This window comes from Euleptes europaea, chromosome 17, assembly GCF_029931775.1.
Source record: "Euleptes europaea isolate rEulEur1 chromosome 17, rEulEur1.hap1, whole genome shotgun sequence".
In the NCBI taxonomy this organism is placed as follows: Eukaryota; Metazoa; Chordata; class Lepidosauria; order Squamata; family Sphaerodactylidae; genus Euleptes; species Euleptes europaea.
Window position 1 is genome coordinate 27,576,942 of NC_079328.1, and position 16,142 is coordinate 27,593,083.

At 44.7% G+C, this 16,142-nt stretch overlaps 1 protein-coding gene across 1 annotated transcript in view; it reads right to left on the minus strand.

Moving 5' to 3' along the window:
• Positions 1-541: 541 nt before the first annotated feature.
• GNAO1 (G protein subunit alpha o1) overlaps positions 542-16,142 on the minus strand; it is a 216,455-nt gene continuing 200,854 nt past the window's right edge. Inside the window, exons 7-8 of the mRNA XM_056862253.1 lie at positions 4,065-4,218; positions 542-866 (exon numbers count right to left, since the gene is read on the minus strand). Of these exons, the coding sequence (XP_056718231.1) occupies positions 679-866; positions 4,065-4,218 (342 nt within the window). The 3' untranslated portion in view covers positions 542-678. The remainder of the gene's footprint in view (positions 867-4,064; positions 4,219-16,142) is intronic.

The window sequence follows — 16,142 nt, forward strand, 5'->3', positions numbered from 1 at the left end:
GTTTGAACGGGTTTTAAGCACGCAAGAGCTGAACAGAACCAAGGGGTCCTGAAAGCCCAGCTGATGCAGCCTAGCTACAACTTGGATGGACAACTTTCACAAATGGTGGTACCTTTTTAAAAAAAATCCACAGGAATCAGGAAAACAAACCGATAAGATTTCCCCCCTTACCCTAACCCCAAAAGCACCCTACGCGCAAAGGATTCTTAAAAAAATAACAATACCACTTTTTTTTTTTTAAGAAAGTTGATTCTTTTTTTAAAATTCTTATGCTTCACATATGTTGGTGGAGAGTTTAAAAAATTCAGTGGTTGATTGTTCTTTTTTTTTTCTTGGCATGTTCTAAAAGCCAAACATTTAAATTTAATTGTTTGTCATTAAGTGACGTCAGACAGCAGGAAGGGCTGAAACTTGTCAGGGGGGCATCAGTTCTGTCCATAGCTCTTTGAGGCAAACTTAAAAAAAGTTTTTCATATATATATATATAATTTTCGTTATGCCTTTTTATTTACCAACTTGCATGTTTCTTTAGTATTGTGTGTGTGTTTGTGTGCATGTGTGAGAGACTCATATTTTGTTTTTGCCTTTTTTTTCAAATATTTTATTTTATTTTCCTCTCGGTGTGATTGTTTCCAAATAAGTTGCTTGCTATACAGAACGGGAGGGGGAAAGGGGGGGTCAGTATAAGCCGCAGCCTCGAAGGTTGTTGGCAATGATGATGTCAGTGACGGCGTCGAATACCACCTGGATGTTGTTCGTGTCCGTCGCACAAGTCATGTGACAGTAAATCTCCTTGTTTGGCGAACGGTTTTTACTCTCAAATTGTGCTTGGATGTAGGCTGCCGCATCCTCGTACGTGTTGGGACCTATGAGCAGACAGCAAAGGCGGAACAGAATGGCTCCTGTCAATGGCTGCTAATGATAATTCTTTCAACAACAACAACAACAACCAGAAGTAAAGAAAATTCTGGCCCAGTTCTGCCCATGTATTGCAAGTAAAGGTAAAGGTCCCCTGTGCAAGCATGGGGTCATTCCTGACCCATGGGGTGATGTCACATTCCTATGTTTACTAGGCAGACTTTGTTTGCGGGGTGGTTTGCAGGTGCCTTCCCCAGTCATCTTCCCTTTACCCCCAGCAAGCTGGGTACTCATTTTACCGACCTCAGAAGGATGGAAGGCTGAGTCAACCTTGAGCTGGCTACCTGAAACCAACTTCCGTTGGGATTGAACTCAGGTCGTGAGCAGAGCTTGGACTGCAGTACTGCAGCTTACCACTCTGCGCCATGGGGCTCCCTATGTATTGCAAGTAGGGTTGTGCATATTGATACATCTGAACTGAAAATAAACCCGAAATTAGCCGTTTCAGCAATATTTGGGTTTTAGGTAGACTGAATACCAAAACCTGGGAATCTGCCAGAAGCAAAATAGGTGATTCCCGAAAAAGCTGAATATTCAGCTTTTTCGGTTTCAGCTATTCGCCTTTGCTTAAATGCAAAGACAAATAGCTGTGCTTTCTCCCATTTTTCTGTCTTTTGACTGGTTTTGTTAGGGGCTTTTTGAGGTAGGGGTTGTGTAATCAGAGCCAACTCGGTCTGACAATTATTCAGTGGGTTGATCTGCAATTCTGCAATCAAACATAATTGTTGGTTCTTGTAGGTTATCCGGGCTGTGTAACCGTGGTCTTGGTATTTTCTTTCCTGACGTTTCGCCTGCAGCTGTGGCAGGCATCTTCAGAGGAGTAACACTGAAGGACAGTGTCTCTCAGTGTCAGTTTTGTAGGAAGAGTAATATATAGTCAGAAGGGGGTTGGGTTTGAGCTGAGTCATTGTCCTGCAAAGTATTAAAGGTAATGTGCAAATCATTGTCCTGTAAGTATCAAGATAATGTGCTAATTAGGGTGTGGTATGTTAATGTTAACATACCACACTAACATACCACATGGACATCATGCTATGCGCCCCAGATACAAAGGGAGCCCCCAGACTCCCAATCAGCTCTTTCCACCAGTCCTCAGCAACAATGAACTTCTGAACCTGAAAACTGATGGACAGCTCGGCTCGCAAATGCCTGGAAGATGAGGGTGACCCCTTTGCTGGCCCATAAAATTGGACCCCCTGTCCAAAAGTTCACCAAACTTGGGTACCGTCTAAGGAGAGTCCCTTGCAGCCATGCTGCAAATTTGGTGTCTCTACCTCCAAATATGCCCCCGTTGGAGCTTCAAAAAAAATCTCCATAGGCTATAATGGACCTGAATTTTTTTCAGTAGACCCGGAAATAAAGCCAAAACACCCCTTTACCGGTATGGGTATTTAGCTTATTCTGGGTTAACCCCCCCCCCCAAATTGGGTCCAATAAACCAGAACCCAAAATTTACCAAAAATATTTTTTTGCACAACCCTGATTGCAAGTGAAATACAAAATCTGTAGAATAAATAGAGCCCCATGCCACAGAGTGCTACGCTGCAGTACTGCAGTCAAAAGCTCTGCTCACGAACTGAGTTCAGTCCCGACGGAAGTGGGTTTCAGGTAGCCTGCTCAAGGTCGACTAAGCCGTCCATCCTTCCGAGGTCGGTAAAATGAGTACCCACTTTGCTGGGGGTAAAGTGTAGATGACTGGGGAAGGCACTGGCAAACCACTCCGTAAACAAAGTCTGCCTAGTAAACGTCGGGATGTGACGTCACCCCATGGGTCAGTAATGACCTTTACCGTTACCCTTTACAGAAAGACATTGGGGTGGATCGATCCATCCTACAAAATAGCCTTCCTCCAGCCTAAGGAGTCTTCCTCCAATTTAAGTGGCTCTTCCAAAGAAAGCCCAGGTGCTTACCAGTCCTCCAGATCTTCCAGTGGCTGCGGCTGCTATTGCTTTCCTTTGAATTTGGGCAGCCAATAACAGGCCCTGCCTTACAATGGCCTTGCCCACTTTCTGAAAATCTTAGTGGACAATAGGGGAAGTACTGGTGCATGCCATGGCACCCTTGGGTACCATGTTGGGCAACCCTGTTTTAACATGTTATTTCAAACCTTTGGTTAAATGAATTTAAGGTAGGTAGTATGGCCTGGAAAAGCCCTACCTCTGAGAGAGCCGGCGTGGTGTAGTGGTTAAGAGCAGTGGTTTGGAGCAGTGGAGTCTGATCTGGAGAACCTGGTTTGATTCCCCACTCCTCCACATGAGCGCTGGAGCTTAATCTGGTGAACCGGGTTGGTTTTCCCACTCCTACACATGAAGCCAGCTGGGTGACCTCAGGCTAGTCACAGATCTCTCAGCCCCACCTCCCTCACAGGGTGTCTGTTGTGTGGAAGGGAGGGGAAGGTGATTGTAAGCCAGTTTGAGTCTTAAGTGGTAGAGAAAGGCGGCACATAAAAACCAACTCCTTCTTCTTCTCTGCCTGAGACACTGGACCACCGCTTCCCATCAGAATAGAGCCAGCTGCCCCAATGGTTTGACTCATAATAAAACAATGTCTTACGTTCCTATGGCCACTTAACAATAACCTGGTGCTCTGGCCCTTCTTTGTCTCTAAATGTTGCTGCCCTCGTTCGTAGAGAGGTGATCAGTGTGCGGGAACTGATTTCTACGCACTGATTCCACCAGGAAGAAAGCTGGACTAGAGCTGTTTTTCTTGACCTACTGGCTTTGTATGTAACGGGATTATTTTTTAGATGGTGTAAGCATTTCCTACACCTGCCATCTGAAATGGAACAGCTCAGCGGAAACAGTACCAAGAGTTGGGTGTGATTTTGTTGTTGTTGTTGTGTGCATGATCATCATTGTCATTCCATGACCAAATCTTCCTTTTCTCTGGGGTTGGAACCTGTGAACATTCTCTGACATCACAGCTGCTGGGCCAATGGCTGGGGCCACACCAGATGACAGGTAAGCAGTAAACCAGGTTTTATTCTAATTTTCAAGGGAAGATACCTCTTAATCAGTGCTGGATAAACCTTATGCTGAACCATATTCTGGGCCTCAACATACTTTGATCCATCTGCCACTGATCCTCTGGTCTTAGACTGCTGTGCTTCTAGGTTCTTGTTCAATGAAGGCGAAGACATCACATACCTGTATATTCAGGGAAGCAGATAGTCAGAGGTGATTTCTTGATCTTCTCACTGAACAGGTCTTTCTTGTTGAGGAAGAGAATGATGGAGGTATCGATGAAGAATTTGTTGTTACAGATGGAGTCGAAGAGCATTAGAGACTCATGCATGCGGTTCTATGGCAGAGCACATATCGGAAAAGAGAAAAGACAGGGACAGACAAAGGGCAAAAGAAAGAGGGAGGGAAAGAGAAAGAGAGAGAAAGAAAGTTAGGCTTAGGGAAAGAGAATTGTTACCACATGAGCAACTGGGAAATGGTTGAAGAATCATGGCAGCAAAAAACCAGAATAGTTGCAGATCAATAAGGCAGTTAAGGTAAGAAGGTGGAGAGTTGTTGTTTTTCCCTTTAGCACAGGTTTTCCCCTTTAGCACCTTTTCTTTCATTGAATCAAAATTATCTTATGACAATGGTTGTGGGCTGCCCACAAATGGCCCTTTCCCCTCAACAATTTGAATGCTTGCGACCGTTCTATGCCACCATAGCAACTCGGCCACAATTCTCTGCCACCTCATTCCATACAATGTCTAGACCAGGCCTGAAGCTCCCCTGGGCTGCCTTCCTGCTGTCCTCTGGGCAATCAATATGTTCTTTCAGCTTGGTAGCCAGTTACCACACCGTTTCTTCCCAAAGAGGTAAGGACAGACCTTTGACACTTAAAACAGTACTGAAAGTCTTCCGTTGCATGGAAGAAAGCAACTGCTTTCCACTGATTCATCTTACGGCTGTCATAAAGTCAAGGTTTTCTGTCTTCCAAGGGGACATGGTTGTCACTACAAGCAGTTCAGTTCTTTATTATTACAGTCCACGACCAATAGGTATATAAAGGAAACATTAATTACAGAAAGAATAAAATTTATATAGGCATGATCTTGATAAACACAGGATAGTCCTAACAGATACTAGCTAAAACTACACATATCTGTCAGTAATTTAACACTTTGACATTCTCCTGGGCAAATACTAGAGATTAAGTCATTTCAGGAACTAAAATCTCTGCCACTCTTCAGGATTAAAGGCTCTTCTTAATTTTTCTGTGATTACAGACCTGGGTGCAAAACTGGGCAACCCATCATGTCGTTTGGTGGTTCTCATCTGACAGAAGATGTTCAAGTCTAATTTTGTTAGATCTTCTGGTAAACCTTTCTAGCAACGGTCCAATAGTTTCGCTACGAATTTTATTCTGTAAGGTACACTCAAATAGCAGGTGCTCAATCGCTTCTATTTCTTTTTGTGGGCAGACACATAGGGCGAAAATGCACGGTCACTTTATCCTCTAATCCCTGTTTTAGCCAGGATCGAACGCACATTAGGCAAAACGCATGTGTTCGATCCTGGCTGAATCCTGGCTGAAACAGGGATTAAAGGAGGATAAAGCAGCCATGCTTTTTCGCCCAAAGTCTCTGTTCATAAGGGATTTTCTTGAATCTTCCCTCCAGTACTGCAGAGGGAAGTGTGTGCCTAAGTCAGGGCTGGAAGCAATAAATGGATTTGGCCTTCGGATTCTTTGAACAGCCGGGCCTGGCAACTTCCCTGATATGTCTCAATTAAACATCCCTCCATTCATTTGAAGCGCTCATTGCAACTTCTGGATTTTAAAAATGCACTCCATTAAACAGAGTGCCAAACTAGGGGGTGGGTGAGAGGGAGGGAAATTACATTCAGTTGCTGGGAACCGGCTGCCAAGAAGCTGCATAACACCATTACACGGGGCCCTTCCACTTTACTGCTTCATTTGAGTTTCATCACATTAAGTGGCTGGTGATATTATGTGCGAACAATTTTATGCAAAAGTCATCAGAGGAAAGCAGAACAGGGAAAGTAGTCGGGGGGAAAGACACGAACTGTACTGTGAAAACTTCCCAGCCAAAAGGGACGACTCCTTTAGAAGAAGTGTGTTTGTGCAGAGGATGAAAGGCAAAACCGAAGGGAAGTTTGCGCGATCCATGTTGGGTGGACTGCTGGATTAGGCCCTCAACACATTCTGTTTCCAATTTACAAGCAGGGTGTGATGCAACCTTTTTTGACTGTCCCCAGCATCTGACATAACAAGAGGTAGACTGCCCCTGAATATGGAGGTTCAATTTTTCGCTATCCTAGATAATAGCCATTGCTCGGGCCATCAGATACCTGCATCAAATTCTTTTTTTAAAAAGCTATTTAAGCCACTAACTGTCATCAAGCCTGAAAATGAATTATAAGTTGCCTGGAAAATAACTTTTTGTTTGATTTGATTTTCTTTTTTTACAGGGCATTGTCGCAGCAAGGTGAACAGTCTCTGCTAACCTTTTCCTTATTATTCATTCTTTAAAATGCATCCCATAAAGTAAAACAGATAAGGCAATGTTTATTTCCAACAGAAATCTCTTAGCTGGGGCCTTCATACAGGAGAAGATTTGGAAGAAAAAACCCAACAAACAAACAAAAATTCCAACCAGAGCAGAATCAGAAAGTGTCACTCTCCAAATTTTCATCCTTGGGGATATGCTTCATTAAAATAGTGCCTCCATATGAAGCATTTATTAGCAAAACCACACTTTTTTCTCTTTTCCTTTAAGCCGTGGCTCAGAATTCCCCTTGTTCATTAAACTCATATGGGGAGTAGCCTTGGTTCAATGGTAGGTTTGCCTTCTTTGATTATTTATTGTATTTTGTTTGTTTAAATTGTGGAGCATTTAAATTTGGTAATGCTGAAAGCCACTTAGGGTCCCAACCCAGGGAAAAAAATTGGGGTGGTAAATTACCTAACTAAATCTGTGTTAGCTAAATAAATCTGCTTTGCATGCAGACCATGTTTCCGTCTCAAGGATCTCAAGGGGATATGCCGGAAAAGGCCGCCTCCTTGCCTGCGACGCGGAGAACCACAGCTAGTCAGGAAGGATAGAACAATAATGAGCTAGATAGAACAATGGTCTGACCCAGCATAAGAGAGCACATCCCAGCATATCTCCATGTTGAAATTTTCTGTTTGGGACACGTTATCTTGATTTTTTCCCCCCTGCCTGACATTATTCTACGAGGTGTACCTGTTGCTGCCTAGGACAGTTATTAGAACAGTGTCCTAAGAAACAAAGACAATAACTGTCCAGCACCCATCTTTGGAAGTTAGCTCAACAGCAAGAGGCATGAATGCCCTTAAGTATATGGGGATAATGTTAGCATCTAAAAAGGAATAACCCCAGTATTTTATAGTAGAAAAGGGCAAGAGTCCAGTATCACCTTAAAGACTAACAAAAATATTTTCTGGTAGGGTATGAGCTTTCATGAACCACAGCTCACTTCTTCAGATACAGCTAGAATGTGAATCCATCTGTCTTTAAGTAGAGGAGAGTGAATTCAGACAAGCATTAGTATGTAAATGTTAACAGTATGTAAATGTGAATAGCAGGCGTGATGGGATTAGGTGTGGTATGCAGAAGAGTCTGTGATGTCCAGGGGAGAGATGGGTGTGGAGAAATCAGCATTCATGGCTCATTACCAATGCTGATTTCTCCACACCCATCTCTCCCCTGGACATCACAGACTCTTCTGCATACCATACCTAATCCCATCACGCCTGCTATTCACATTTACATACTGTTAACATTTACATACTAATGCTTGTCTGAATTCACTCTCCTCTACTTAAAGACAGATGGATTCACATTCTAGCTGTATCTGAAGAAGTGAGCTGTGGCTGACGAAAGCTCATACCCTACCAGAAAATATTTTTGTTAGTCTTTAAGGTGCTACTGGACTCTTGCCCTTTTCTACTACTGCAGACAGACTAACACGGCTACCCACTGTGAATTACCCAGTATCTTATGACATTGTACAGGCCGAATCTGCTTCCCGGTAGGAAACAAAGATTCCTGCAATATCTCATTTTTTTTTTGAAAAGGCAAATCTAGTCATCAAAGTTGCATACAGGCACCTTTTGCACAAGGTTCCGATATTCAATGGTCTGAGTTCTAATCTCACTACCTGTAATCTTCTGGTTGATATAACCCCATGTTTCCCTTTCAGAGTATAGTTCTCTCCTGACACATATGGCTCACTCACACTTCCCAAACCCTTCCTCCTATCAAAAGCAGTTTTCCAAAGAGAGCACAGAACATTTATGCAAAATAAAAACACGGGCACACATTTTATGAAGCGGCATCAACTCGTTTCAGGCACGCAGTTTGAGGATAACAGCACAGGCTTTGCGGTCACAGATTTCTTTCCTAGCACCTTTCTCCCTGATGGGGAATCTGCAGCATCTTACACTGTTCTCCTTTCCTCCCTTTTATCCACGCAACATGCCCGTAAGGGACGTTAAACTGAGCATGTGTGACCGGCCCAAGGTCACCCAGCAAATCCCCAGGCAAAGCAGAGCACCGGGGCCCTACACAGCCACTCACAAGAATAAAAATGTAAATGGTTGATAAAATTAAAGACATATTTATTGGTGCTTCCATAATGAACAAGTCCTTTCTTACATTATACTTCAGAATTAATTCTTAATCCAAACCCAAATTAATTCTTAATCCAATTTATTCCTAATACAAACCCAAATTAACATTAATATTATTCATTATCTTTGGTAAAACACATGCTAAATATGCATTTTCCAAATATTTATAGTTTAGTATAGTATTTATTTATTCATTGACAGCAAGTCACAACATACACAGATTAGCATGGGCCCCCTATACTCATGGGGCCCCTGGGCAACTGCCCAGCGTGCCCATGCGTGAAGACAGCCCTGTGTCCCAGCTCCTAATGCGACACTCTAACCGTACTATCTCTCTATCAACTGCAGACTCATTTTACGAGGCTACACAAAATACAATCTATTTTATGGAAAAAAATCAATAATAATCTCGAATGCACCTGCTTCTTTCTTAGGGTTGCCAGCCTCCAGGTACTAGCTGGAGAGCTCCTGTTATTACAACTGATCTCCAGCTGATAGAGATCAGTTCACCTGGAGAAAGTGGCTGCTTTTGCAATTGGACTCTATGGCATTGAAGTCCCGCCCCTCTCCAAACCTTGCCCTTCTCAGGCTCTGCCCCCCAAATATCCAGATATTTCCCAACCCTGAGCTGGCAACCCTAGCTCCAGGATTCCCCTGATGTGGCCTCGCGGCACCAGTACTCAAAGACTTACTGCCTCTGAATATGAAGGATCCCTTCATTCACCATGGCTAGTAGCCATTGGTGAACTTATCCATAATAATAGCATTTCTATACTGTTTTTGAGCATGCAGTGCACTGCTCATAGATTGTCTTCGTGTGATTCCCCCAAGAGGTGTAGGCAAGCCCCTGAATGCAAGCTGAACAGCTGCATGCCAGACCATTTTACTCAGCCAGAACAACTGAGGCGTGCCTCAGACATGCTGGCAGTGTGCTGGGAAATGGTTGGCTCCCAATACATCTGGAAAAGCACAACACTCATCCCCTTGCCTCTTGTTTGCTAGAACAGGAACACCTTCCCTGGTAGAGTGTGCAGGGTGTTTTTTCGGCACTTGGACCAAAAAGGTTGCCTTCCCCTGCTGTAGGGTACGCCAATATCATCCTCTCCATATCTTAGGTAGGATGCTGAGAGGTTTTGACTTACCCAATGCCACCCCATTAAGTACTGCCAGACAGCTCAAAGGGCTGGGATGGCCATGCACCACATTTGGAGAACCTTTCATCTGGGAGAGAAAACTGCCTCCAGAATGGGATATCATTGTTTTCTCCTGCTTTAGAGAGTCTCCAGTGGATTTTGTGACATCAGCACCGTTACCCCACTCTCCATCCTCATCTCAGACCTATTTGCATGCCTAAAAACCAATGCACCTTATGTTTTTTTAAAAAAAGGGGGGGCATGCTGCCACACTCCACAGGCCTAGTAGCCAGGAATGAATAGGGACACAAAGATAAATGTGACAACCATCCCAGCTATTCCATATACCACTGGTTGAGATTTCATCGGTTTATTTTTTAGAAACAGATTTGGAGGGCAATTACCTCTACTGTACTTAAAAAATTGGTCAAACCACAAGCATAAATAAACACAAATGTACAAATGCCATAGATTTACAAATATAATTCCTTGGATGTCATCATACTAAATATATCAATTTTGTAAGTGTCCAGATTGCACTTTCAAGCACTACCAAACTGATGAAGCAACAGAAAAAACCCACCTTGGACCCAATACTTTCCCAGCGTGTGGACAGAAGGAAGTGAATTGTCTTGTGTATGCATGTGTGTATACATCTACAATACACTCTTAATTTGGCTGCATGCCAGTTTTGCTGCAAGGACCCACTATGGAATTCTGGGAAGTTGCAGTCATGCGATGGTGCTGACCGTTCTCCCAAAGCCTCTCATAGAATTGTAATTCCCATGGTCACTGGGAGGAATGTGTGGTTGAAAACGCATGGTCGCTTTAGCCTCCTTCATTCCCTGTTTCAGCCAGGATTCAGCCAGGATGGAACGCACATTTGGCGAAATGCTTGCGTTCGATCCTGGCTGAATCCTGACTGAAACAGGGAATAAAGGAGGCTAAAGCAACCATGCTTTTTCGCTGTGTATTTGGGAATGACACGGGTTTTACGCTGGTAGTGCACACATACCCCATTGTGTCTCTGTGCCAGTCACAACATTTAAAAATCTCGTTTCACATCCACCTGTCTTTGTAACACAACAAGACTCCGTTTTGTTTTAGCTGGAAAAGATCGAGACAGCTGCCACTCTAAAATTTTGCAGGTTTGTGAAAAAGGAGGGGGTAGGACGAAGGGACAAATATTCTTGATATTTTTCTGTCTCAGACCCCAGCGTTTCTTTGACCTGCAACAATGTAATGCATTTTGATGAGTGTTTTGAGCCAGGTAACAATGACTGGCATAAATCTGATTTTGTGGAATACTTACCTGTACCAGCTAGTTAATACATACCAGTTGCTGGAGACATAACGCTTCCAGGGTTGGTTCCAGATTTTGGAGGGTCCTGGGCAGAGAGTTCCCAGGGGCCTCCTTTCATGTCCACTCACCCATGTCTCCCTACCTGCCTATGAGACCTTCCCCCACCTTGCCCGCAAATCCTCCCGCTGCCCATGCTCACGGCCATCTGCACTGCCCACTGCCCTTCCCCTGGTGGCACTGGGCAGCGTGAACAGCTGGGTGCATGGGTGGCAGAGCAATTCACAAGTGAGCAGGCAGGAAAAGGGCACGTTGGGGGAGGGCAGGCGGTGGTTGGCCTGCCAGAAGACCCCGGGCCCTGGGAGCTGTCCCACCTGAGGGTATGCTGACACCAGACCTCCTTGCTGCTCTGTTTCGGCATGCACAACATGCATGCCCTCTTCGCATTTTCACCCATGTAGAAATGAACGTATGAAAGGGGGTGCAGGCTTGGGGCTGCTGGATGTGCCCTTGAATTAGCCGAAACCTGTGATCTGAGTTGATGCAAACATATTCCAGTGAACACATGGTCAGGAGGCAGATCAACAAGAACCATCAGGTCTCCTCTACAAGTGCAATTTCAATGTGTGTGCACATGCGAAAAGAGCTACTCCTTGCCCATCCATGCACGCGTGCACTAAACACTCACAGATGTTTACAGCTGATTCTATCTGCTTCTGCTTTCTTTACTCCCCATAGAATACAGCTTTAAGTAAAAAAAAAGGTAAAGGTCCCCTGTGCAAGCACCAGGTCATTCCTGACCCACGGGGTGATGTCAAAACCCGACGTTTACTAGGCAGACTTTGTTTACAGGTTGGTTTGCCAGGGCCTTCCCCAGTCATCTTCCCTCTACCCCCAGCAAGCTGGGTCCTCATTTCACCGACCTCGGAAGGATGGAAGGCTGAGTCAACCTTGAGCCGGCTACCTGAAACCGACTTCCGTCGGGATCGAACTCAGGTCGTGAGCAGAGCTTCTGACTGCGGTACTTGCAGCTTACCACTCTGCGCCACGGGGCTCTTCACAGCTTTAAGTACTGACGACTAAATGTCTTGCCTTGATTTGAGACACATCCTTGGGAAACCGCAGTTGTAGAAGGAGACCACCTGTGAATATTTCTTTAGCTGACCAGCTGGAGGGCCGTCCTTCCTATCTCTTGCATATCCGTACGGATTACCCAGGATGGAGGCCAGAGGGTTAATAACTTAGCGATTACTTTGGAAGAAGCCCTGGGACAGGAATGCCCAATAAAATCTCTCACACACTAGAAAAGAGCTGGCACTTTATTAACATTTGGTAACTAATAAATATATTACGGACAGCCAATAAATTATTACAATAAGAATTAAAAGACCTATTAAATCGACGGGCAATCGTTCATACTCCATGTGAAATGACAGTTAATACAGTTCAGACCCACTGAACATGCAAAGAGAAAGAAAACAGCTCTGCGAGTAAGTGATGAAGAAAAAAAAAGATTTTTTAATGAGCCTTCAGAATTGCAGCGGGTGTGTGTTTGTGTGTGTGTGCATGAATAGATTGTGAGAAAAGAAAGGGCAAAAAGAGAGGGCGATCAACGGAAAGCAAGAGAAAGGACTGATGGTGTCTATCCTAGAGGACATGGTGCCTTGTTAAATTGAGGGCAAAGGGGAAATGGATGGCTAGATCAAGTTAGTGGGGGGAGACATGCATGTACAGAAGTAGACTTCTGTGTGCATAGACTAAGTTGGGTGAACATGGCATGCCAACAGACGCTTTACATGTGGTTCCTCCTCTAATCCAGCTTTATGCATGTTGCCAGTAGATTTTTTTCAGACATTACAGTTTTGTGTATAGGGAGACTACCCACAGCATGTATCAGAAGGATACACTACCCAAGACCCTCCTGGTATATGCGACTACCATGTTGTGTGAACAGAGGCAATGCCCATATTTACCATTTATGTACAGCCTTGGTATATGTGGACATGATTCCTGAAAAATCGAGTGGTCAGTTCACATGTGCTGGAGCGGGACACACATGGTAAATATTGCCTATCGCATCTGTGCAGGCAACACAGTGACAAGCATATTGGGAACACCTATGTGTGATTGTTAGGCCCATGGTATGCACAACTGTAACTTCTGAAAAGGACTCAGGTCAGAGGCAGTTGAGGTCCTCAACTCTTCAGGAAGGAGAAGGGGAAGAGGCAGTGGGAACAGATTTATTCCTCCCTCCTGGCTCCCTCCTCTCCACCAAAGGACTGATTGGCCCAGTGTTGACTTTCTCACAGGGCTGCCCCAATGCACAGTTAGATCCAAGCTGTTAGATTTAATCCTTATCCAAAGGGCATCTCTGTTACATCTAAAGGATGACTGGGGAATATGTGTTTTTTTCCACAAGGAACCCATGATAGATTAGTGTTAAAATATCAGCCACTACAAAAAGTCTATTTCAATTATACAGGTTCAGGGCCGTAGGCTGCAACCCAGAGGGCTAAAGGTAAGTCCTTGGTCTGGAAGGGGCTGAAGACCTTAAGTGGAAGAAGAAGAAGAGTTGGTTTTTATATGCCGACTTTCTCTACCACTTAAGGAAGAATCCAACCGGCTTACAATCACCTTACCTTACCTTCCCCTCCCCACAACAGTCACCCTGTGAGGTAGGTGGGGCTAAGCGAGCTGTGACTAGCTGAAGGTCACCCAGCTGGCTTTGTGTGTAGGAGTGGGGAAACAAACCCAGTTCACCAGATTAGCCTCCGCCACTCCTATGGAGGAGTGGGGAATCAAACCTGGTTCTCCAGATCAGAGTCCACCGCTCCAAACCACCGCTCTTAACCACTACAACATGCTGGCTGGAAGAGGTGCTTGCACATGGTGGTGTTAAACACCGCTATGGCACACTTCACACACATGATCTCATGCTTCCTCTCGGTAATCCTCGCAGTAACTACACAAAGTACTGGTATTCTTTATTCCCTCTCTTGCAAGGGGTGCATGAGAGAGGAAAAGGTTGCTTTTCTAAGGCAGCGATGAATGTAATCAGAGGGTTAAACTTACAATGGAACCAGCCACCTGTTTTTTCTTGGAGCTTGTCTTTTGCTCCAGACGCCGGACCCTGCCCATCCTCTTCCCCTGGACCAGGATTTTTAAATACTACACCATCCCTTCCTCCTGAGACTTTTTGAGCAACTCAGAATCACTTGGGTGTGCGCAAAACTGGGGGTGAAGTTTGGGGCGTACGGATGTCAGCTGTAGAACAGCCAACAGTAGCTAAGGCTAGGAGGGTAGGTGGCGGCCAGGGCACGGAACATAACCTTCTAATTCCCATTCTATGCCTTTCGGGCTAAGGATTTTCTCTGTATTACAATAAAGGTTTTTTCCAGGGGAGGGGAGGGATAGTGCAGTCAAACAGATATTCTCAACATGTCCTATTTGCACCCCATACTAGAGTAGTTCCAGTGGTCCTTTCACCCTTTCTTTGGCGGTAGGGTTGCCAGCCCTTGTCTGGCAACCCTAGGGTGACTGGTGGGGGTGGGACTTACCCAAATGGTGATCTTCCAACATGCTTACATCACTCCCGCTTACACAGCTGGGCATGACGTCATGGCATTGGAAGACAGCCCTCTCTTACCCTTCTTTCCTCACCCCTGCCGGCCCACTGAGTGCCAACTGGGAAAGAAGAGTGCTCGGTGGGGGTGGGTGGATGGGGAGTTTCCCCTGCTGGTAGTGGGGCAAATGGCAACCCTAGCAGCCTGCAGGCATGTTGGAACATGCACAAGAAAATGCTCCACTTGGGATCCCTGCAGCATTTCCCTATGTTTTCTGCTTCACACTGGACATAGATCACGATGGGTAGCCGTGGTAGTCTGTCAATAGCAACAGAAAAGAATAAGAGTCCAGTAGCACCTTAAAGACGTAACAAAATTTCTGGCAGGGTATGAGCTTTTGTGAGCCACAGCTCACTTCTTCAGAAAGTGAACGAATGAGCGCAGCAAAATGACTGAGAGGTCTGCCCATTTCTTGCTTCACACTGGACAGTTTTTGCTGTTAAAGCATGCCTGTTGTATGAAATATGACTTGGTCCCGGAACCCAAGTATTCATCAAGCTAAGGTTGTGCTATTAAAACATCAGCTCAGCAGAGGGAGCCAGCACAATACATTTGCACACGAGTAACGACAGAATTGCTTCCTGCAGATATATAAAGGACCAAGCATGGGCCATGATCCCACAAGCAGAACTTACAAGCAGACATTGAATTTAGTTTCATGAGAACCTCAACCTCTTTCTTTCTTTCTTTCTTTCTTTCTTTCTTTCTTTCTTTCTTTCTTTCTTTCTTTCTTTCTTTCTTTCTTTCTTTCTTTCTTTCTTTCTTTCTTTCTTTCTTTCTTTCTTTCTTTCTTTCTTTTCTGATCCACATGACTGTGAAATACTTGAAAATATGCAGGCAATCCCTGCTGAACACTCACAAGCCAGAAAGGCAGCCAAATACGATGCTGAGGTAGATCTTACCCCCATCCTACTGCCTCCAGTAGAAGATCCAAGTAAATTGGAGAAAGTCTCCTTACGTTGGAGGAAGGCTTCAAACTTTCTCATGGGAGTGGTAGCATATGGGTAGGATCCAGCCCCCTCAGTGGTTGGGGGAGAATCGTCAACATCCTCATACCTCCCACGATTAGCAAAACTGGAATAATTGTGCAAAACTAGAAACAAAAAGATGTGCAAAATTAAAGAAAGACTGCCACTCTGTCAATCTGATAAAAAAGATACAGATGGCAGAATAAACCTTTTTCTAGGTACCGAATTTGGATTGTCTTGGCACAGACATTTTTTTTTAGCAGGTACGTTGCCCTTGCATCTCTATGGCGGAAAAGGTGTGGGAATCAAACATACAATATGGCTGTCCCTGCAAGCATTACTTTGGCATTGAATTGCGATTTATGGCCACAATTGTGAACGACTGAGCACAGTGAAATGACTGAGAGGCCCACCCACCCCTTTCTTGCCTCACAAAATGGCAAAGGGAAAAATGGCTTTTGGTTGATGGTTTGGCACTATTTGTAAAGTTTGAAAATGCACCTTCCTCCCCACCCCTGGCACGACGGTAAAAGTGTCATAAGGTCATCTGCCTTTACCAAAAGAGCAACGCACTGTTGAGTTG